The following is a 24,711-nucleotide window of genomic DNA, read 5'->3' as shown; positions in this document are numbered from 1 at the left end:
CAATCTAGAGAGGTGGGAGGGGGCAGGAGATGGGAGGGAGGTTCAAAAGGGAGGGGATATATGTATATCTATGCTGAGGTTTGACAGAAAACAAAATTCTGTAAAGCAATTATCCTTCAATTAAAAAATAAATAAAAATTTAAGAAAGATCTCACATGCCACAGAACAACTAGGCCTACATGCCACAAATACTGAGTCTGAATGCTCTGAAGCCCACAGGCCACAACTAGAAAGTTCACGTTTTTACAACTAAAGAGCCTGTGTGCCGTAATGAAAGATCCCACATGACACGACTAAGACCCAACACAGCCAAGAAAACAAATACATATTTTTAAAAAGATTAGTCTTTCATATTTACTGAATGGACTCAACAATTACCATAAAATTAGCTGACAATGGTAAAGTACTACTTCATCTGGTCAAAGCTATGGTTTTTCCAGTAGTCATGTATGGATGTGAGAGCTGGACTGAGTGCTGAAGAAAGCTGAGTGCTGAAGAATTGATGCTTTTGAACTGTGGTGTTGGAGAAGACTCTTGAGAGTCCCTTGGACTGCAAGGAGATCCAACCAGTCCATCCTAAAGGAGATCAGTCCTGAGCGTTCACTGGAAGGATGGATGCTGAAGCTGAGACTCCAGTACCACCTGATGGCCACCTGATGCAAAGCACTGACTCATTTGAAAGGACCCTGATGCTGGGAAAGATTGAGGGCAGGAGGAGAAGGGGATGACAGAGGATGAGATGGTGGGATGGCATCACCGACTCAACAGACATGAGTTTGAGTAACCTCTGGGAGGTGGTGATGGACAGGGAAGCCTGGTGTGCTGAAGTCCACAGGGTTGCAAAGAGTTGGACACGGCTGAGCGACTGAACTGAACTGATTCTTTCTTAAAATTATTTATTTTGGCTGCACTGGGTCTTTATTGCTGCACACAGGCTTCCCCTGGTTGCAGAGAGTGGGGGTTACTCTCTAGTTGCTGTTCTCTGGGTGCGTGGGCTTCTCATGGAGCAGAGCACGGCTCCAGGGCGCATGCGCTCAAGCAGCGGTGGCACGCAGGCTCAGTAGCTGTGGCTTGCGGGCTCAGTAGTTGCTACACCTGGTTTTAGTTGCTTCAAGGCCTGTGGGATCTTCACAGTTCAGGGCTCGAACCCATGTCTCCTAGCAGGCGGATTCCTATCCACCGTGCTGACAGAGGAAGTCCTACTTCTATTATTCTTAACTTGTACAAAGATAATCCCAACCTAGCACACAACAGGGCTTAACAAAATAGTTCTAGGATATAATAGCTATCAGGGCACTGATGCAGTCTGAGGGGTATTCCAGAACGTGTTCATTCTTTCATTCACGCATGAGGAATCTTTACTAAAGACCTGGAATACAGAAAGACTACCGACCCCCAGGTGGAATAAATATTCTCTGCAAGCCTGCTAAAGCAAAATGGCATTAACATGGAAATCAGACACCCTTGAAGATTTGTCAAAGCCAAAGATGAGAAAAAAGCAAAAAAAAAATTCTACCACCAAAGAACACCCCCTAAAGTCTGGTTGACTACACATCAGTCCTGTGGATGCCCAGTATGACAGTTCTCTAGGGAAGACCATGGCTCAATGGTAAAGAATCCGCCTGTAGTATAGGAGACGTGGGTCCAATCCCTGGGTCAGGAAGATCCCCTGGAGAAGGAAATGGCAACCTACTCCAGTATTCTTGCCTGGGAAAGTCCATGGACAGAGGAGCCTGATGGGCTACAGTCTTGTTCTTCAGTCACTGATCCACGTCCGACTCTTTGTGACCCCATGAACTGCAGCATGCCAGGCTTCCCGGTCCTTCACTGTCTCCCAGAGCTTGCTCAAACTCAGGTCCATTGAGTTGGTGATGCCATCCAACCATCTCGTCCTCTGTCATTCCCTTCTCCTGTCCTCAATCTTTCCCAGCATCAAGGTCTTTTCCAATGAGTCAGCTCTTCGCATCACATGGCCAAAGTACTGGAGCTTCAGCCTCAGCATCAGTCCCTCCAATGACTGTTCAGGATTAATTTCCTTTAGGATTGACTGCTTAGATAACCTTGCAGTCCAAGGGACTCTCAGGAGTCTTCTCCAACACCACAGTTCAAAAGCATTAATTCCTCGGCATTCGACCTTATTTATGGTTCAACTATCTCATCTATACATGACTACTGGAAAAATCATAAGATGATTATACGAACCTTTGGCAGCAAAGTAATGTCTTTGTTTTTTAATATGCTGTCTAGGTTGGTCATAGTTTTTCTTCCAGGGAGCAAGCATCTTTGAATTTCATGGCTGCAGTCACCATCTGCAGTGATTTTGGAGCACAAGAAAATAAAGCCTTTCATTGATTGCATAGCTTCCCCATCTATTTACCATGAAGTGATGGGACTGGATGCCATGATCTTAGCTTTTCGACTATTAAGTTTTAAGCTTTTTCACTCTCCTCTTTAACCTTCATCAAGAGGCTCTTTAGTTCCTCTTCGCTTTCTGCCATAAGGGTGATGTCATCTGCAGATCTGAGATTATTGATATCTCTCCCTGCAATCTTGATTCCAGTTTGTGCTTCATCCAGCCTAGCATTTCTCATGATGTACTCTGCATATAAGTTAAATAAGCTGGTGACAATATACAGCCTTGATGTACTCCTTTTCCTGTTTGGAACCAGTCTGTTGTTCCATGTCCAGTTCTAACTGTTGCTTCCTGACCTGCACACAGGTTTCTCAGGAGGCAGGTCGGGTGGTCTGGTATACCCATCTCTTTCAGAATTTTCCGCAGTTTACTGTGATCCACACAGTCAAAGGCTTTAGCAGAGTCAATGAAGCAGATGTTTTTCTGGAATTTCCTTGCTTTTTCTAGGATCCAACAGATGTTGGCAATTTGATCTCTGGTTCCTCTGCCTTTTCTAAATCCAGCTTGAACATCTGGAAGTTCTCAGTTCACATACTGTTGAAGCCTAACATGGAGGATTTTGAATGTGACCTTGCTAGCATGTGAAATAAGTGCAATTATGCAGCAGTTTGAGCATTCCTCGGTATTGCCCACCTTTGGGATTGGAATGAAAACTGACCTTTTCCAGCCTTGTGGCCACCGCTGAGTTTTCCAAATTTGCTGACTTACTGAGTGCAGCACTGTCAAAGCATCATCTTTTAGGATTTGAAATAGCTCAGCTGGAATTCCATCACCCCCACTAGCTTTGCTCTTAGTGAGGCTTCCTGAGGCCCACTTGATTTCACACTTCAGGATGTCTGGCTCTAGGTGAGTGATCACACCACTGTGGTAATCAGGGTCATTAGATCTGTTTTGTAGAGTTCCTCAGTGTATTCTTGCCACCTCTTCTTAGCGTCTTCTGCTTCTGTCAGGTCCATACCATTTCTGTACTTTATTGTGCCCATCTTTGCATGAAATGTTCTCTTGGTATCTCTAATTTTCTTGAGGAGATCTCTAGACTTTCCCATCTATTGTTTACCTCTATTTCTTTGCATTGATCACTTAGCAAGGCTTTCTTATTCTTGCTGTTATTTGGAACTCTGCATTCAAATGGGTATATCTTTCCTTTTCTCCTTTGCCTTTCACTTCTCTTCTTTTCTCAGCTATTTGTAAAGCCTCCTCAGAGGACCATTTTGCCTTTTTGCATTTTTTTCTTCTTGGGGAAGGTTTTCATCACTGCCTCCTATACAATGTCATGAACCTCCATTCATAGTTCATCAGGCACTCTTGTCTATCAGATCTAACCCCTTGAATCTATTTGTCACTTTCACTGTATAACCGTAAGGGATTTGATTTAGGTCATACCTGAATGGCCTAATGGTTTTCCCTACTTTCTTCAATTTAAGTCTGAATTTTGCAATAAGGAGTCCATGATCCAAGCCACACTCAGCTCCTGATCTTGTTTTTGCTGACTGTATAGAGCTTCTCCATTCTCAGCTGCAAAGAATATAATCAATCTGATTGCAGTATTGACCATCTGGTGATGTCCATGTGTAGAGTCATTTTTTGTGTTGTTGGAAGAGGGTATCTGCAATGACCAGTGTGTTGTCTGTTAGCCTTTGCCCTGTTTCATTTTGTACTCCAAGGCCAAACTTGCCTGTTACTCCAGGTAGCCCCTGACTTCCTACTTTTGCATTCCAGTCCCCTGTGATGAAAAGGACATCCTTTTTTGGTATAACTGCTTCCATCTTGGAGGTTACTCACTGGCTATAGTCCATGGGATCACAAAAGAGTCAGACACAACTTAGTGAGCGAACAACAATAATAATACGAGAATAATTCCCTCTTTCCCAATAAAGCTTCTTCTATCAATAGGAAAGTGATCAATTCTTGGACATTCAACGTAGCAAAATCTGAACTGAAGCTAACCCAGGTTCACTAAAGCAGGCGGAACAGAACCCCAGGGACTCTTCCCCGTAAAACACTGGCTGAAATGAACAGCAGATGCCAACATCCAGGCAGACTGGCCACTGCTCTCTGGATCCCAAAGCTTACCCACTGTTAAACCAGAAATATAAACTTAGGTCAGAATTTATTCTTTTTATTCCTACTCTATCAACGTACTTATTTTTAGCTGTAAAAACTTCACCAATCTAGAGGAATATACAAATTACAAAACTTTCATAAGCTCTCACACAAAGTTTTACAAATAAGCAGTCAGAATACCAATACGTAATAACCCATTTAAAAGGTACAGAAGTCAATTTTTCAAGATTAAACTCAAATTAACACAATTTATTCACCCATCTATAATGCACATTATGCTTCTAATAGGCTCCACATAAATCAAGTTCTAATATGCAATCCAGATCCAGAAGTAGAGTCCCCCTTCTACTGTCTTGTGGAATCAAATAAAATTTTACAAGTAAACTAAAACAATGGGCAAATAAAAACATGCAACTCTCCCTAGATAAAGGGAGACCTCTAGAGGCAAAAGCTGAAAATTGGGACTTTTTTCCATATCCTTAGGGATCTTAGAGCCACATATACAAGTCTGTTAAAATTCCTTCACTTGGCAATTATTCTCTACGCAGTTTGTAAATTCATTTTATTTTTAACCTACTACTTGTCATCTAAAATGACAACGTTCCCCAAATCCCAGGTGGTGGTTGTTCTGTGGCTAAGTTGTATCCAACTCTCTGCGACCCCATGGACTCTTTCCCAGCTAAATTTCACTCACACACTTACTTTAAATCTTATTCAATCTGCTGGTTCTGTTGGCAAAGTGGTAAAGAAAAATGGGCATGGGTTAAACTGATTAGAGAGACAGAGGTAACATTAATGTGTTTCACACCAGAGTCTAAGATAATTACATACAAAGAAAGATCTAAGATCTTCAAAAGGTTAAGGCAGAAGAAACTATACTTATTTAATGATAAGTTGTCTTATAAAAGGTTTACTGACTTGACTGATCTGATCAGAACGATCTCTAGCTTATCCCTCTGTAGTGGTCACTAACTCAAATGCTCTCAGGGTGCCCCCCCCCCAAAAAAAAAACCAAAAAAACAGGCTCCAGGGCTGGTTGGAAAAGGCAAAAAAATAGAAGACTAGCTGAGAGAAAACCATCAGGCAAGGGGTAGAGATGGACAGAAACTGGAGAACCAACCCCAGACTGTCCCACCACAGGTGACTCAGATGGTAAAGAACTTGCCTGCAATGCAGGAGACCCGAGTTCAATCCCTGGGTTGGGAAGATCTCCAGGAGTAGGAAATGGCAACCCACTCCGGTATCCTTGCCTGGAGAATTCCATGGACAGAGGAGCCTGGCAGGCTACAGTCCATAGGATCACAAAGAGTTGGACACAACTTAGCAACTAAACCACCACCAGACTAAAGGCATTCCCTTTTTTCCCCTCTTAATGCTAAACTGGCCAAACTATCCACCCTCTCAAGCTGACCTCACCCTCATTTGCTACACTTCGTCTACAGATTTTGTGAACTTTCTCCCCTAATGCAAAATACTAAAGTAACACAAATTATTGGGTTGGCCAAAAGGTTCATTCAGGTTTTGGCTAACCCGATAAAAAAATGAAAAAGGAACACCAAATGTGTACCTGTATAGAAAATGCCTAGAGGAATATTTTCCAAGGTGTTAACAATAGCTATCTGAGGATGATGAGATTATGAATGTTTTAATTTTCTTATTTTTGTTATTATATTGGTCTTCTAATGAGAAAAGAGGAAAGTAAGTTAATTTTAAATGAGTAGCATCAAAAGCCAAGGCATGCCGGACAGAGTCCTTACCACTCTGTAACTGAGACTAAGAGGCTGCAAGACTAACAGGAAGCCAGAACTGAGTATCAACATTAATCAAGGGAAAATATTTAGTTGCCACATACCACCACTGTGCTGTGTTCAAAGATCATTTATTTTTAAATAAGAAAAAAAGATTACATTTTGTTTAAATAACAAAAGGCTATCTTTGATAAATGAGGCAACTGAATTAAAATTTCAAAGCTGAGACCAATTAAACTCTCCTCCAACGCTTCCCTAACTTCATACGGCCTTACCATAAAGATCAGGTCCATGAGGAGTAAAGACATTATACAAAACTATGTTGAGTGGTGCAATCACCAGCTTCCCATAATAGTAGCTGTCAATGACCACCACAGGCACCTAAAACAGAGCAGAAAACAAAGCAATTGTTGAGTTTTGCTCTGGAAACATCCTCACAATGCTAACAGTGTAGACTTCAGAATGAAAACCTGAATCAACTCCTAAGGTTCTCTCTTCCATCCACATCACAAGTTGCTTTCCTTACAACCTTAGAACAAAATAACATAAAAAGACAACTCACCAGAAACAGCATTAGAGCAACCAATGACCAATGAAAGAAACTCTTCCACCTTTGTTTCATGATCAGCAGATCAAAGGCAATAGGTAAACTATTTAACAGAGAAACAGAAAGTGGGGAGTTAAATACTCAGAGAATACAGACTCAAACAGGACAGATTCACACATAACTCATGCTGAATTGAGAATCAAATGTCTCCAGCAATTATTGTGAGGGAAGAAGGTGGTACATGAGAGGATGTCTTCTCAAAAATAAAAATGTGATCTCTTCACAGAACTCATCAGAGGATGATGCATTCCACAGTGTACAAGAAATACAAATACTCAGCTTCAGAGTGAGCTCCATTTTACAAGTATTTATGTACAGTGGACATTTACAATATATTAATCATAACTAAACTACTTTATTGTCCTATTCCCACCCTGCCAAATAAATACCTATTTCTCCCTTCCATGATTTATTAACACTTTAGTAATAAAATAATATTACACACTTTCACTTCAATTCTGATATATCCCTTTCCAATATGTAATATAGTTCCAATATGCAATATTTGCCCTTCTTCCTTTCACTCGAATTTCTCAGGCAAGTAGCATATGTGCATTGCCTTCACTATTTCTTCCTTAAGGCCTAACATCAAGTTATTAAGACTGATCTGAGGTCACCAGGAATTTCCTCTCTGCCAGACCCAGTATCTTTCCACAACCCCATCTCCCTTTGTCTTCCTGTTGCACTTGACACAAAGCATCTGTTCCTTCCTCTTTAGACTCCCTGGCCCCAATGATCTTTTCTGGGCTCTTCCCTAGTCCTCCTTTCAGGCTTTCTTCCCTAACCCATGGTGTGCCTTACCATGCATGGTCCTAGCTCCCAAAGACAAGGTTCTACTTTTCTCTCTCTACACTTACTTTCTCAGCAGGTGCTTCAACTCCTGTTTCATGAACAATCACTTTCATATTCATGACTTCTTAATCTAGGACACTAGTCAGAGCTTTACCCATGATCCAGTCACAGTGAATTCCCTCCCACACCAATCTATTTACTTACACCGAATCTACCCAGTGTCAACTACAGGCTCTGCTCCTGCCTCCTCCACGAGATCTCTCCATTTACACGTTACTATCATTGCTATCATCTATTTGGCCATGTCATGTGGACATCTCTCTATGATCTGGAATTCCACATTCTATTAACTAAATATTGCATTAACATTCCATTTCTTTTTCTCCCCAACTAGTTACATTTCCATGAGAATGTTAGCTGCTCAGTTGTGTCTGACTCTGCGACACCATGGACTGTTGTCCACCAGGCTCCTGTCCGTGGAATTCTCCAGGCGAGAATACTGAAGTGGGTTGCCATTCCCTCCTCCAGGGGATCTTCCCGATGCAGGGATCGAACCCGGTCTCCTGCTCTGCAGGCACATTCTCTACCATCTGAACCACCAGTTTCATTTCCATAGCAGCTGCATTTCTCCTCTGATAGGTTAATAAATGAGAGCACAGTGCTGAGTGATTAACTGTGATCCCAAAATCACTTATCAGAAGGCAGGCTAATCAAAACACCCAAACTCAGAGGTATTTGAGGAACTCACAAAGTTGAATGTAGATCCAGTAAAGAGGAAAAGGAATGGAGAGATGGAAAAAAGGAGGATGGAGATGTAAAAACGAGGAAACCATAAGGCCTTGTGAGTCATATTAAAGTTTGGACCCCATCACTAGAAAGGAGTGAAGTACTGATACATGTCATAACGTGGATGACTCCTGAAAACATGGGAAGTAAAAGAAGCCAGACACAGAAGACCATACTGTATGATTCTATTTATATAAAATCTCCAGAACAGGTACTGGAGTAGATTTTTGTGTCTAGAGACACAAAGTAAATTAATGGATGTCAACCTAAACAGCGTATTAAAAAGCAGAGACATTACTTTGCCAACAAAGGTCCATCTAGTCAAAGCTATGGTTTTTCCAGTAGTCATGTATGGATGTGAGAGTTGGACTATAAAGAAAGCTGAGCACTGAAGAATTGATGCTTTTGAACTGTGGTGTTGGAGAAGACTCTTGAGAGTCCCCTGGACAGCAAGGAGATCCAACCAGCCCATTCTAAAGGAGATCAGTCCTGAATATTCATTGGAAGGACTGATACTGAAGCTGAAATTCCAATACTGTAGCCACCTGATGCAAAGAACTGACTCATCTGAAAAGTCCCTGATGCTGGGAAAGACTGAAGGCAGGAGGAGAAGGGGACGACAGAGAATGAGAGGGCTGAATAGCATCACCCACTGCATGGACATGAGTTTGAATAAACTCCAGGAGTTGGTGATGGACAGGGAGGCCTGGCATGCTGCAGTCCATGGGGTTGCAAAGAGCTGGACATAACTGAGCGACTGAAATAAAGACTGGTAGGTTTGGGGACAAAAGGAAGTTACTGGTGAAGGGTACAGGTTTCTCTTAGGGAGGATGAATGTTCTAAAACTGACTCTGGGTGGATTCATGTCAATGTATGGCAAAACCAATACAGTATTGTAAAGTAAAATAAAGTAAAAATAAAAATAAAAAAAAAACAAAACTGACTCGTGTTGGTTGTATAACTGTATAAAAACCATTGAATTATACGAGTTGAGTGAATTATATGGTATATTATATATAAGGTATATTACTGAATTACATCCCAATAAAGCTGTTTAAAAAAATGTTTGGACATCAAAGAGCAGGGGTTGGCCAACTTTTTATTTAAGGGACCTGATACCGTATATTTTAGCCTTTGCCAAACCTAAAGTTCTGCTTTGGTCTCTGTTGCATATTCCTCTGTATGTGTGCGTGTGTGTGTGGGGCGGGGGGATGTGCACATGTACACACACACACGCATGGGCGTGCATTCTCTAAAAATGTAAAATCTCTCAGTTCTTGGGCTGCGCAAAAACAGGCCACCTGAATGTGTGACCCACAGGCTACAAACTGCCTTCTCTGTGACACAGAACAATGGAGAATCTATTATAGAGAGTAAGATAAAACAGACAGCGATAAAATCATCTTTGCATTGTAGGAAGATAACTCTAGTTCGAGTATGGAGAGGAGATTTATAAAGACTAAGACAGGAAATGGGAAGATCATTTAGGAGGCTGCATCGAGGAACAGAGAGAGATGAAGATAAGCAGATTCAAGAGACATTCCAGAGGCATAAGACATGACATGAGAAAGAAAAGAGTCACAGAGGATTTTCAGGTCCTGGCCCAGCACAGATGGTGGTACCACTTACTGGGCTAGAAACACAGTGAAGGACAGATACGGAGGGAAGATGATGAGTTCAGCTTTGTACATGTTCAGCTATCTAAATGGAGATATCTAATAGGCAGCCAGGTAGATATGAGGGAAGCTTAGAGATGACTGGACTAGATATAAAGATATGGGACTCATCAAGATGATGGAGAGACAGCAGAAGTACAGAAGAGGGTCCCACATAAAACCTTGAGAAATATAATAATCTGAGAATGATATGCAGAAGAGAAGAGAAGATTGGAAGTGGGGAAACCAGCCTTTAAAATCCAAACAAGGAAATTTTAAATGTTTATTCTCTGACTTCATAACTCCCTTAAAAAATTTTTATTCTATAGATAAATTTCCATAAGACATGTAAAAGAATGTTTGCTAAATTACTGTGTATAATAACAAAAAAGAAACTGAAAACCAAATGCCTACCAGCAAAGCAATGGTTAAATAAATTATGGACAGCCATACAATAATGGAATGTTATTGCCAAGTTCAGACTTAAATTGAAGAAAGTAGGGAAAACCACTAGACCATTCAGGTATGACCTAAATCAAATCCCTTATGATTATACAGTGGAAGTGAGAAATAGATTCAAGGGATTAGATCTGATAGACAGAGTGCCTGAAGAATTATGGACAGAGGTTTCTGACATTGTACAGGAGGCAGGGATCAAGACCATCCCCAAGGAAAAGACATGCAAAAAGGGAAAATCTTTGTTTGAGGAGGCTTTACAAATAGCTGTGAATAGAAGAGAAGTGAAAGGCAAAGAAGAAAAGGAAAGATATACCCATTTGAATGCAGAGTTCCAAAGAATAGCAAGGAGAGATAAGAAAGCCTTCCTCAGTGATCAATGCAAAGAAATAGAGGGAAAAAAACTTAGAATGGGAAAGTCTAGAGATCTCTTCAAGAAAATTAGAGACACCAAGGGAGCATTTCATGAAAAGATCTGCTTAATAAAGGACAGAAATGGTAGGGACCTAACAGAAGCAGAAGATATTAAGAAGAGGTGGCAAGAACACAGAAGAACTGTACAAAAGAGATATTTACAACCCAGATAATCACGATGGTATGATCACCAGCCTAGAGCCAGACATCCTGGAATGTAAAGTCAAGTGGGCCTTAGGAAGCATTACTACAAAGCTAGTGGAGGTGATGGAATCCCAGTTGAGCTATTTCAAATCTTCATAAAAGATGATGCTGTGAAAGGGCTGCACTTAATATGCCAGCAAATTTGGAGAACTTAGCAGTGGCCACAGGACTGGAAAAGGTCAGTTTTCATTCCAATCCCAAACAAAGGCAAGGCCAAAGAAGGCTCAAACTACTGCACAATTGCACTCATTTCACATGCTAGTAAAGTAATGCTCAAAATTCTTCAAGCCAGGCTTCAACAGTATGTTAATGGTGATGGTGAACTTCCAGATGTTCAAGCTGGATTTAGCTAAGGCAGAGGAACCAGAGATAAAATTGCCAACATCCTCTGGATCATCGCAAAAGCAAGAGAGTTCCAGAAAATATCTACTTCTGCTTTATTGACTATGCCAAAGCCTTTGACTGTGTGGATCACAACAAACTCTGAAAAATTCTTCGAGATGGGAATGCCAGTTACCTGATCTGCCTCTTGAGAAAACTGTACGCAGGTCAGGAAGCAACAGTTAGAACTGGACATGGAACCACAAACTGATTCCAAATTGGGAAAGGAGTATGTCAAGGCTGTATATTATCACCCTGCTTATTTAACTTATATGCAGAGTACATCATGAGAAATGCTGGGCTGGAAGAAGCACAAACTAGAATCAAGATTGCAGGGAGAAATATCAATAACCTCAGATATGCAGATGACACCACCCTTATGGCAGAAAGGGAAGAAGAACTAAAGAGACTCTTGATGAAAGTGAAAGAGGAGAGTGAAAAAGTTGGCTTAAAACTCAACATTCAGAAAACTAAGATCATGGCATCTGGTCCCATCACTTCATGGCAAACAGATGGGGAAACAGTGGAAACAATGACAGACTTTAATTTGGGGGGCTCCAAAATCACTGCAGATGGTGACTGCAGCCATGAAATAAAAAGACGCTTGCTCTTTGGAAGAAAAGTTATGACCAATCGAGACAGCATATTAAAAAACAGAGACATTACTTTGTTGACAAAGGTCCGTCTAGTTAAAGCTATGGTTTTTCCAGTGGTCGTGTATGGATGTGAGAGTTGGATTATAAAGAAAACTAAGCACCGAAGAATTGATGCTTTTGAACTGTGGTGTTGGAGAAGACTCTTGAGAGTCCCATGGAGTACAAGGAGATCCAACCAGTCCACCCTAAAGGAAATCAGTCCTGAATATTTGTTGGAAGGACTGATACTGAGGTTGAAACTCCAGTACTCACCTGATGTGAAGAACTGACTCATTGGAAAAGACCCAGATGCTCGGAAAGATTGAAGGTAGGAGGAGAAGGGGACGACAGAGGATGAGATGGTTGGATGGCATCACTGGCTCTATGGACATGGGTTTGAGTAGGCTCCAGGAGTTGGTGATGGATAGGGAGGCCTGGCATGCTGCAGTCCATGGGGTTGCAGCGAGTTGGACATGATTGAGCGACTGAACTGAACTGAGCAGACAGCAGATGCTTAATAGTCACTGCTCTTATTAGAATTAAACATGAGAGAAATATTCTTCCATTTCCCAGAATCTTTATATAATTAATTCCCATAACTTCAGCCCCACCTAGAGACTATGGAGACAACCTAACATTCAGATGGACCTTATGCCCAGTAACACATGGAAGATGAATCACGTTAGTTTCTTACCCAAGAGCTGCACTGAATGGCCAGCCTAAGATGGCCCCAGCGGCGACTCCAAGCACAGCAAAGGAAGTTTTGTCCATATACCAGCCAGTCATGGCTATCAAGGTAGTGTACATACAGAAGCTGCTAGGAAGGAATGCTGCAAGGTAAAAAAAAATGAAAAAAGGAGGGAAAGAGACAAGGGATTGAAATATACTAGGTATTAACTATTAAAAATGAATGTGCATTGCAAAATGTCAATAACCAAGAACATACTTTGAGCAATGCTATATTAGAAATGAGGACTAAAGTGATTCTCCTTAAAAAAAAAAAGTTCAACAATTTTCTTATTTTCATAGTCCTGTTTTTTTATGTACCAGCATGTCACCCAATTATTCAATGTCATTTATCTCCTGGCCTGTACTCCAAGTCTAAAACTTACAGGCTTCCAGGTTCCCCAGGAATACCCTCAGGTTATATTTCCAGGCAGAAATTATGTTTCAAGAAATTTAGAGCCGTTGGGGCTTCCCTAGTGGCTCACTGGTAGAGAATTCACCTGCCAATGCAGGGAACATGGGTTAGATCTGTGGTCAGGAATATCCCAGGTGCTGCAGAGAAACTAAGCCTGTGCGCCACAACTACTGAGCCTGTGCTCTGGAGCCCGGGACCTGCAACTACTGAAACCCTCATGCCCTAGGACCTGTGTTCCACAACAAGATAAGCCAGCGTGGTGAGAAGCCCGCATCCCAGCTAGACAGGAGCCCCCGCTCCTCACAACTAGAGAAAAGCCTGCGCAGCAACAAAGACCCAGCACAGCCAAAAAAGTAAAATAAAATAAACTTAGAGCCATTGTTAACAATCTGTTTCGGAGGAAGTTAATCCTCTGATAGTCTGAGACTGTCCAAGCAGCAGCCTGTCCCCCAGCGGAGCTCTCAGAAGCCTCTGAAGAGCCACATCTATAAGACGGCAGCACTGCTTTGCACCCTGCATCCACCGCCACAGGGAGTTTGGCCTTTAGATGTCCCCCTAGTTATTTCATCACATAACTTTCTTGTCGACCACCTTCAGGGTCTCTGTGACAGTAACATTTCATCCCGGCATTTCTATTAACTCTACATGAAAATGTAGACCTGCTTCTCCCTGCTGTTTAAGGGTTTCACCTAGCAAGCACTAGGTAAGAAAACTCAGTACCAATTCCAACAAGAACCACAGTGAACAGGCAGTATGGTGATTTATGTTGATGTATGGCAAAACCAATACAATACAGTAAAGTAATTAGCCTCCAATTAAAATAAATAAATTTAAATTAAAAAAAACTCAGCAAAGGCATTCCTATGGCTGATTCATATTGATGTATGGCACAAACCATCACAAAATTGTAAAGTAATTATCCTCCAATTAAAATAAATTAATTTTAAAAAAACTCAGCGAAGGGTTCAGAGGCTCTGTATCAAAGGATGCCTTTAAGTGATTTGTGCCTTAACATACTCAACTGAAATTATAAAACTAAAGATACTCCCAGGTATCTCCCTCATACAAGAATCCATTTTAGGACTAGCAAAATAACTAAAAAGACATGTGAAGTCCAACCTTCCCAGACAAATGCTAAACAATACGGATGCCATCCCACGCTGCTGATTCCAGCCCCAAGGGGAGGAGAGGAACCTGAGGTCTCTGCCCACTTAGAGGCCAGAACATAGTCTCATTTAGGCTCTCAAAGCTATTCAGGTAAGAGGCCTGACGTCTCTGTAGAACATGGATTAAGATATAGTCATTGAAGGAAAAGTAAGTATATATCAATACTTTTACACTAGATACTATTTTTGTGTACATTTAATATGTGTACTAGATTCTGGTACACACAAGTCAAAATTAAAACTCAGAAAATTACATCTAGTAACTAAATTTTTCTGGGTAACTGGGAACAGGCTACCTTTTAGGAACAGGCCACTCTGGCACAGGTCAAAAACCACAAAGGTTCAAAGGCAGCACAGCTGGAAAGCCACCACTCTACATTAAGGATTTTATTCTAAATTTACAGAAGCTTACTGTAAAAAAAAAAAAAAAATTCAACAGAAGATGTGTACTTTTATAGAATCCATGGCAAGTAACTGGCATAAAATAGAACCATCAAGACTAGGGTCTTTGAAACCATGCTAAGTCATTTCAGCCGTGTCTGACTCTTTGTGACCTTATGGACTGCTGCCTGCCAGGCTCCTCTGTCCAAGGGATTCTCCAGGCAAGAATACTGGAGTGGGTTGTCATTTCCTGCTCCAGGGGATCTTCCCAACCCAGGGATCAAACCTGTGTCTCTTATGTTTCCTGCATTGCCAGGTGGATTCTTTACCACTAGCGCCACCTGGGAAGTCCTTGAGCAAAATAAAAGAGATTTCTTGAGCAAAATAAAATTATTTTCCTTCTGCTAACAGCAAAGAAAGGCAGTGGATGCCTCTGTTTTTCAGCCTTGCAATGATAAAAAATATATATAATAATGTAAAAGAAAGCAACCTGATGAAAATAACCGCTCTACCACTCATGAATTCTTTGACTTTTGGCAAGTCATTTCACCTTTCTAAGTTTCAGTGTGCTTACTTGCAAAAATGAGAAAACAATTATATGACTTTTATCATAGGATTGTTGTAAAGGTCAATCAAGGTCATGAAGATAATCCCCCGTGTGCATGTTCAAGTCGTGTCCGACTCTCTGCGACCTTATGGACTGTAGCCCACCAGGCTCCTCTGTCCATGGGATTTCTGAGGCAAGAATACTGGAGTGGGTTGCCATTTCCTCCTCCAGGGGATCTTCCCGACCCAAGGATCTAACCCATGTCTCTTGTGTCTCCTGCATGAGCAGGCGGGTTCTTTACCACTGAGCCACCTGGGCAGATCATAGGACTCTGGAAATCACTGACATGTTATATAAATATAACCTACATCTGGACAAGTTCTTCTGTTTGATGCAACTGCGAAATGTCAGTGAACCTTTTACACCTTCACCTGCTCTTTTACTTACCTGATGACGAGCAAAACATCCCAGTGCTGAGAACCAAGAAGGCTAGCATCATTCGACTCACATGCAGCCCAAACTTCTTACACACAGCCCTAGAGGGAAGGCAAAGGCTATCAACACAGCAGACCTTCAGGATGGAAATTTCAATTTAAAGCACAAAAACAGGGCTGCATCACAGAGAACACTGAAGATCTAAAGTCAAATACAGGACTGTCTCAACAGGTCTGTTAGCAATTTCATGTGCATAAACATTCTCATTCCTTATGCAGGAGAGAACCTCTGTACCTAAGAGGAAATGTATACTCTCTATAGATTATGTCTACAGAATAATCTATGCTAGATTATAACTAACATCAGTAGGAAAACAGCCTGGTGTAATGGAAAAATAACAGACCGCACATGCACAGGTTACACTCTTGGCCCTTCCACTCACTAGCAGAGGCCCCCTAGCCTAGTAACATCTCTGTAAGATTCCTCGTCTGTTAAATGAGGATAATGACAATACTTACTGCATAAGGTTTCTGTGAGGACGATGCATGGCAAAGCACTCAGAAGAGTGCCAGGCACAGAGCTGCTCAACAGAGGGCAGTTATCAGGAAAGAAGACTAGGAGGCACACCGAAGTTTTAATAAAAGGTTATCTAAGTCAACGTTCCTCAATAAATTATATACTTCCTTTAACTTCTGTCTCATAGGTCTTTTCAACCCGATAAGTAAAACATCAGTAGAGGTGACTGTTGCTTCATTTAGTCAATATTTGTTCAGACATAACCATGTGTTAACTCTTCTTGCTCAGATTCTTAACTGCATCACAGAGCTTCTTTCTGAAATAATTTTGTTTCTTCCTTAATATATCCTTTAGAAGGTTCTTTGCAGTAAGGATCTGTTAATGGTAAATTCTGGGTTTTGATATTTTTTTCATTTTGTCAGAAAAGCCTTTATTTAGCTCTTGGTCTTAAAAGGTGCTTTAGCTGAATCTATCACTTTAGGATGACAGTCATTTTCTCACAGAACTTTGAACATATATTTTGTCTTCTGGCTCTTGAGAAGGCTTATGTTGGTTTTACTGCCTGACATTTCTTTGTAAGATTTGGATTAGTCCTCTGTCAACCTGTAAGATCTTCTTTACTCTTGGTTTTACACAGTATCCCTAATTACTCTTTATTTATCCAGCTCAGGACATTAGGCTTCCTGAATTGTGGATTAGTGTCCTTTCTCCTTTGATTCTGGAAAATTCTTAGCTATTACTTCTCTTAATACTGCCTCTCTCTATTCTATAATCGCCTAGATCTGATTAGATATAAATCAGATCTTTCAACTCCACCACACGCATTTTTTATCCTCTTACCTTTTTTTTTTCCTTCTGTCACTCTGTACTGCATTCTTAGTAATTTCTTCAGATTAATCTTCTGGTTTACTTATTAGAAGTGTCAAATCAAAAGAACAGACTTGTGGACACAATGCGGGGTTGGTGGGGGAAGGAGAGGGTGGAATGAACAGACAGAGTGGAATGGACACATAAGCCCTACCATGTGTAAAGCAGATAACCAGTGGGAATTTGCTACGTGACTCAGGGGGCTCAAACTGGTGCTCCACGAGAAACCAGAGGGGTGGGGTGGGGTGGGAGGTGGGAGGGAGGTCCTAGAGGGAGGGGATGTATGTATACGTATGGCTAATTCATGTTGATGTATGGCAGAAACCAACACAATATTCTAAAGCAACTATCCTTCAATTAAAAATAAATATTTAAAATTTTTTTAAAAAAAGAAATGTCTAATCAGTTGTATACCCTGATGCTGGGAAAGACTGAGGGCTGGAGGAGAACGAGGCAACAGAGGATGAGATGGTTGGATGACATCACCAGCTCGATGGACATGAGTTTGAACAAACTCCAGGAGATGGTGAAGGACAGGGAAGCCTGGCACGCTGGTTGCAAAGAGTCGGACACGATTTAGTGACTGAACAACAACAACAAATCAGCTGTTTATCCACTGAATTTTCTATATCAATTACCATATTTTTAATTCAAGTTCTGTGTGGCTCTTTTTCAAATCTGCCTGGTCATTTTTGTAGTCTCATTCATTATCTTTTTTTATTTCATTGTGGTAAGAACACCTAATATGAGATCTACCCTCCTAACAGATATTTAAATGTAAAACACAGTACTGTATCAGTAGGCATAATGTTGTATAGCAGATGTCTAGAGCTAATTCGTATAAGCGAAATATTATATCCACTGATTAGCAACTTTCTGTTTCCATCAGCCCCCGATCTTGGCAGCCACAAGTCTACCATTCCTTTGCTTCCATAAGTTCAACCATTTCACATACCTCGTGGAAGGGGAACTGTGCAGTATTTGCTCCCCTGTGGCAAGTTATTTCGCTTAGCCCAATATCCTCAAGGTGCGTCTACTTTGTCATATCTTTAGGATTTCCCTCTTTTTTTTAAAATATTTTTCTTTTTAAATTAATCAATTTATTCATTATTTTATATTTGGCCGTGCTAGATCTTCGTTGCTGCGTGGACTTTCTCTCATTGCAGCAAGGACGGGCTACTCTAGAGTTGAGGTGCGAGGGTTTCTCATTGCAGTGGCGTCTCTGGTTGCACAGCATGGCGCCTGAGCTTCAGTAGTACCAACTCACGTGTTCTAGATCACAGAGTCGGACACGACTGAAGCAACTTAGCAGCAGCAGCAGCTCCAGCATTTCTAATTTGTAGACTTCTTGATGATGGCCATTTTGACCAGTGTGAAGTGATACTTCATTGTACTTTTGATTTGCATTTCTCTAATGATTAGCAATATTGAGCATCTTTTCACGTGCTTATTGGCTACCTGTATGTCTTCTTTGGAGAAATGTCTATTTAGGTCTTCTGTCCACTTTTTGACTGGGTTGCTTTTTGTTGTTGATTTGTAGGAGCTGTTTGTATATTTTGGAGATTAAGCCCCAGTTAGTCACATCATTTGCAACTATTTTCCCCCAGTCCATAGTTCGTCTTTCCATTTTGTTTATGGTTTTCTCTGCTGTGCAAAAGCTTGTAAGTCTGCACAACACTGTAAATCAACTCTATTTCAACTTAAAACATAATAAAAAAAATTTTAAGCAGTTATAAGTTTAAGGCCCCAAGTGTTTATCTGCTTTTATTTCTATTGCCTTGGGAGAATGACCTAAGGAAACATTAGCACAATATATGTCAGAGAATGTTTTACCTATATGTTCTTTTAGGAGTTTTATAGTGTTATGTCTTATACTTAAGTCTTTAAGTCATTTTGCATTTATTTTCTAGTATGGTGTGAGAGAGTATTCTAACTTCACTGATCTATTAATATATGGCTGTCCAGGTTTTCCAACACTACTTGTTAAAGAGACTGTCTTTTCTCCATTGTATAATATATCCTTGCCTCCCTAGACAAAAGCCATTCTAACAGATATGAAATGATCTCCCTGTGGTTTTGATTTTTGTTTTCCTTATGACTAGTGACATTGCCCTCCTTTCATATGCCTGTTGGCCATTTTATTAGGTTTTTTTTAACCACTGAGTTAGAAGAGCTCCTTATACATTTTGGAAATGAACTTATATATGATCTGCAAATATTTTCGGCCATTCTGTAAGCTCCTTTCCACTGCACTGATTGTTTAATCTCTTATTAGTCTTTTATTTCATGCTTTCAATTCCCTATTTTATTTCTTTAAAAATATTAAATATAATTATTTTATACTCTTATTTTAGTAATTCCTAATAAATGAAGTTTTGTAGGTCAGCTCTCTATTGATGATCTCTGCTGGCTCTCACTCATAATGACCTGTTCCTTTCTGTGCTTTGTCATTTACTTTTATTATAATCTGGTTCACTAGAACTTTATCTATGGTAATTCTTCGACAATTGGATTAAGACTCCACTTCTTTAGAGAAATTTTACTTTTTGATTTTGCAAGATGTCTGAAAAGGAAAGGAAAGTGAAGTCACTCAGTCGTGTCTGACTCTTGGCGACCCCAAGGACTGCTGCCTATCAGGCTCTTCCATCCATGGGATTTTCCAGGCAAGAGTACTGGAGTGGGGTGCCATTTCCTTCTCCAAAGGTGTCTGGGGACACTATTGTTGTTCAGTCACTAATTCATGTTTGCTCTTTGCAACCCATGGACTGCAGCAGGCCAGGCTTCCCTGTCCTTCACCATCTCCTGGAGTTTGTTCAAACTCATGTCCATTGAGTTGGTGATGTCATCCAACCATCTCATTCTCTGTCACCCTCTTCTTCTCCTGCCCTCAATCTTTCCCAGCATCAGGGTCTTTTCCAATGAGTCGGCTCTGGGTCAGGTGGCCAGAGTACTGGAGCTTCAGCCTCAGCATCAGTCCTTCCAGTGAATATTCAGGGTTGATTTCCCTTAGGATTGACTGGTTTCATCTCCTTATAATCCAAGGGACTCTCAAGAGTCTTCTCCAGCAGCACAATCCAAAAGCATCAATTCTTTGGCACTCAGCCTTCTTTATGGCCCAACTCTCACATCCAGAAAAACCTACAAACCTTTGTCAGCAAAGTGATGTCTCTGCTTTTTAATACACTGTGTAGGTTTGTCATAGCTTTTCTTTCAAGGAATAAGCCCTGAACAATTTACAATAAATTCTAAACTGGAGGCTTAGGAGACCATGCAGGTAATTTGAATTCAGTCCTGAATTCATACGAAGACCAACTTAAAGTTACAATCCTCAAAGGTAGCACTGGATTTCTTTTTTTTTAACTTTATTCTACTCAGAGTCAAGACCAAAGAACTTTTTAATCTGACATTGTTGGCTGTTTTGCAATGGAAAGACTTTAAGTAATGGTTACTAAGTCCGAATACCTTTTAAAGCATTCTTAAAATAAGATGTTTGTTAGGTTTCATGTTAAAAAAAAAAGTAGCTATTTTTATTACTGGGATACTTAAATGCTTAATATTTTCACTAATATTCATTCAACCAACAGTTACTTGGTGGAAGACAATCATACTGAGTACATATAAGAGCAGTGAGTCTCATACTGGAAATAATTTCCTATCAGCTAAGCTCAAAAGGGGAAGACAGACATCATGATTTATCTCTTAGGACCAAAAAAAGGCTCTACAAAATCCTACCAAATAAAGTACTACTCAGATATACACTTACGGAATTGAAATTATAACATGAAGATATAGCATTTATCACCTCAGGAAATTAGAAGTATTTCTTTCCAATGGTTGGCTTAAAAAAAAAAATTGAGTTTTAGATATAATATCGGAAGCTAGAATAAAAATGCCTTCTATTTCTAAACACTGTTTCTATCATCAGAGAAGTAACTTATGCTCAATTTGGCTCTTATAGCACTTTTAGAAGCAAAGTTTTTATACTCACTTGTAAAAGTAAAGTTCACATATACAGCTCACAAAAGCCAGCAGACATCGTAAAAAGTAAAAGACAAGAATCTGAAAGAAACCCAGAACAAGAAAACAGAAGTCACAGATACAAGTTAGAAAAACTCCTAAAAGATGAAACCACTCACATCTGTCAGTAATAATTATAAATTGGTATAATCCTTTTGAAAAACAGTATGTATCAAGAACCATGGAAATGTTCATACCTCCAAATTCAAGTATGGAAGTACATTTATTGACTACTTCTATGACTTCAGCCCACAAAAGTAACTCAAAATATAGGAAGGGAGTTTGAGTCAAAAGACGTTAATTACAGCTCTACTAATTTAGTAAAAACTATTTTAAAAACTACAAAATGTTCAGTTACAGGAAAATGGCTAAATTATGTTACATCTATTTCATATTATATCTATTCATGATACAGATACCAAAGTTCATGGTTACAAAGACAGTGGAAAAATTCTTATCATATAAATCTCATTCACATGACAAGCATCTCTCAGACAATTATAATAACTGATTGCAATTCTTATAAAATTATAACAAAATACTAAATGAAAACATACATGATTTATACTTCACAGTTATAGCTATAGAAATCAGAAGTACATGAAAAAATAGAAATATAATAAGACGGTAAAGGTGGTTGTCTCAGGCTAGTGAGACTTTCATGCATATTCTTCCTCCTATCATCCAAATGTCTGTAATGTGGTTTTATTAATTTTATGAATACAAATTTTAAACATAAAAATAACAAAATAAAACCATATTAAATAGCTCTTCTACTACAGTATAACTAGTATGTTTAAGAAAAATGAATACCTCTGAATATAAGCACTATTTAAATATATTCTACGATTAATATTACTGCATATAACTTAAAAGTACTTTCTGATTTATCATTATAACCAAAAAACAAAATTCCCAAAAGAATCCAATCAAGTGATCAGCAAATGTCCAAACTCATTGATTAATTCAACAATATACTGAAAACCTGCTATGCACTGATTACTCTTCTAGATGCTACTAGGAATACAGATAATTTTAGTACAAAGTATCCACATTTAAGGACTACTCATCTGGTTGGTGAGAGTACAAAAACACATTTAGAAAGTCAAAAACTAACACAAGATAATCAAAGAACTGTACTTGGGAACAGGACAATGATGCCCCCGTAGTTACTAATATTCAGCATAGTAACTGGATGTCAGATCAGTACAAAAAGACACAAAAAAGAAAAGAAGTAAGTATAAGAATGGAACAGAAGAAACTAAATTCAGCATGAACAGATGAAAGAGAATCCAAGAGATTTACTTGACAAAATGTTGACACTAATGAGGAAATTCAGTGAAATTGAGATCAAAAAGCAAAAGTCAATTTTCACAGGCAAATTTAGCCTTGGAGTATGGAATGAAGCAGGGCAAAGGCTAATAGAGTTTTGCCAAGAGAATGCACTGGTCATAGCAAACACCCTCTTCCAATAACACAAGAGAAGACTCTACACATGGACATCACCAGATGGTCAACACCAGAATCAGATTGATTATATTCTTTGCAGCCAAAGATGGAGAAACTCTACACAGTCAGCAAAAACAAGACCGGGAGCTGACTGTGGCTCAGATCATGAGCTCCTTATTGCCAAATTCAGACTTAAATTGAAGAAAGTAGGGAACACCACTAGACCATTCAGGTATGACCTAAATCAAATCCCTTATGATTATACAGTGGAAGTGAGAAATAGATTTAAGGGCCTAGATCTGATAGAGTACCTGATGAACTATGGACAGAGGTTTGTGACATTGTACAGGAGACAGGGAGCAAGACCATCCCCAAGAAAAAGAAATGCAAAAAAGCAAAATGGCTGTCTGGGGAGGCCTTACAAACAGCTGTGAAGAGAAGACAAGTGAAAAGCCAAGGAGAAAAGGAAAGATATTAGCATCTGAATGCAGAGTTCCAAAGAATAGCAAGAAGAGATAAGAAAGCCTTCCTCAGTGATCAATGCAAAGAAATAGAGGAAAACAACAGAATGGGAAAGACTAGAGATCTCTTCAAGAGAATTAGAGATACCAAGGGAACATTTCATGCAAAGATGGGCTCGATAAAGGACAGAAATCGTATGGATCTAACAGAAGCAAAAGATATTAAGAAGAGGTGGCAAGAATACACAGAAGAACTGTGCAAAAAAGATCTTCATGACCCAGATAATCACGATGGTGTGATCACTCACATGGAGCCAGACATCCTGGAATGTGATGTCAAGTGGGCCTTAGAAAGCATTACTACGAATAAAGCTAGTGGAGGTGATGGAATTCCAGTCGAGCTATTTCAACTCCTAAAAGATGATGCTGTGAAAGGGCTGCAATCAATATGCCAACAAATTTGGAAAACTCAGCAGTGGCCACAGGACTGGAAAAGGTCACTTTTCATTCTAATCCCAAAGAAAGGCAAGCCAAAGAAGGCTCAAACTACCACACAATTGCACTCATCTCACATGCTAGTAAAGTAATGCTCAAAATACTCCAAGCCAGGCTTCAGCAATACGTGAACCATGAACTTCCAGATGTTCAAGCTGGTTTAGAAAAGGCAGAGGAATCAGAGATCAAATTGCCAACATCCACTGGATCATTGAAAAAACGAGAGTTCCAAAAAACATATATTTCTGCTTTATTGACTATACCAAAGCCTTTGACTGTGTGGATCACAATAAACTGGAAAATTCTGAAAGAGATGGAAATACCAGACCACCTGACCTGCCTCTTGAGAAATCGGTATGCAGGTCAGGAAGCAACAGTTAGAACTGGACATGGAACAACAGACTGGTTCCAAATATGAAAAGGAGTACGTCAAGGCTATATATTGTCACCCTGCTTATTTAACTTATATTCAGAGTACGTCATGAGAAATGCTGGGCTGGAAGAAACAGAAGCTGGAATCAAGATTGCTGGGAGAAATATCAACAACCTCAGATATGCAAATGAGACCACTCTTATGGCAGAAAATGAAGAGGAACTAAAAAGCCTCTTGTTGAAAGTGAAAGGGGAGAGTGGAAAAAGTTGGCTTAAAGCTCAACATTCAGAAAACGAAGATCATGGCATCTGGTCCCATCACTTCATGGGAACTAGATGGGGAAACAGTGGAAACAGCGGCTGACTTTATTTTGGGGGGGGCTCCAAAATCACTGCAGACGGTGATTGCAGCCATGAGATTAAAAGACGCTTATTCCTTGGAAGGAAAGTTATGACCAACCTAGATAGCATATTCAAAAGCAGAGACATTACTTTGCCAACAAAGGTCTGTCTAGTCAAGACTATGGTTTTTCCAGTGGTCATGTATGGATGTGAGAGTTGGACTGTGAAGAAGGCTGAGCACCGAAGAATTGATGCTTTTGAACTGTGGTGTTGGAGAACACTCTTGAGAGTCTCTTGGACTACAAGGAGATCCAACCAGTCCATTCTAAAGGATATCATTCCTGGGTGTTCATTGGAAGTACTGATG

General features: G+C 40.0%; 1 protein-coding gene across 4 annotated transcripts in view; it reads right to left on the bottom strand.

Annotated features, from left to right (window-relative positions):
• ALG9 (ALG9, alpha-1,2-mannosyltransferase) overlaps window positions 1-24,711 on the bottom strand; it is a 109,239-nt gene that overhangs the window by 75,582 nt on the left and 8,946 nt on the right. For all 4 annotated transcript variants that reach the window (XM_018059794.1, XM_018059795.1, XM_018059796.1 and 1 more), the window contains exons 4-8: window positions 21,197-21,267; window positions 15,838-15,926; window positions 12,850-12,985; window positions 6,788-6,875; window positions 6,501-6,606 (exon numbers count right to left, since the gene is read on the bottom strand). In XM_018059794.1, coding sequence (XP_017915283.1) covers window positions 6,501-6,606; window positions 6,788-6,875; window positions 12,850-12,985; window positions 15,838-15,926; window positions 21,197-21,267 — 490 coding nt within the window. The remainder of the gene's footprint in view (window positions 1-6,500; window positions 6,607-6,787; window positions 6,876-12,849; window positions 12,986-15,837; window positions 15,927-21,196; window positions 21,268-24,711) is intronic.

This window comes from Capra hircus, chromosome 15 (genome assembly GCF_001704415.2).
Source record: "Capra hircus breed San Clemente chromosome 15, ASM170441v1, whole genome shotgun sequence".
NCBI classification, from domain to species: Eukaryota; Metazoa; Chordata; class Mammalia; order Artiodactyla; family Bovidae; genus Capra; species Capra hircus.
This window is presented reverse-complemented; position numbering and strand designations above follow the sequence as displayed.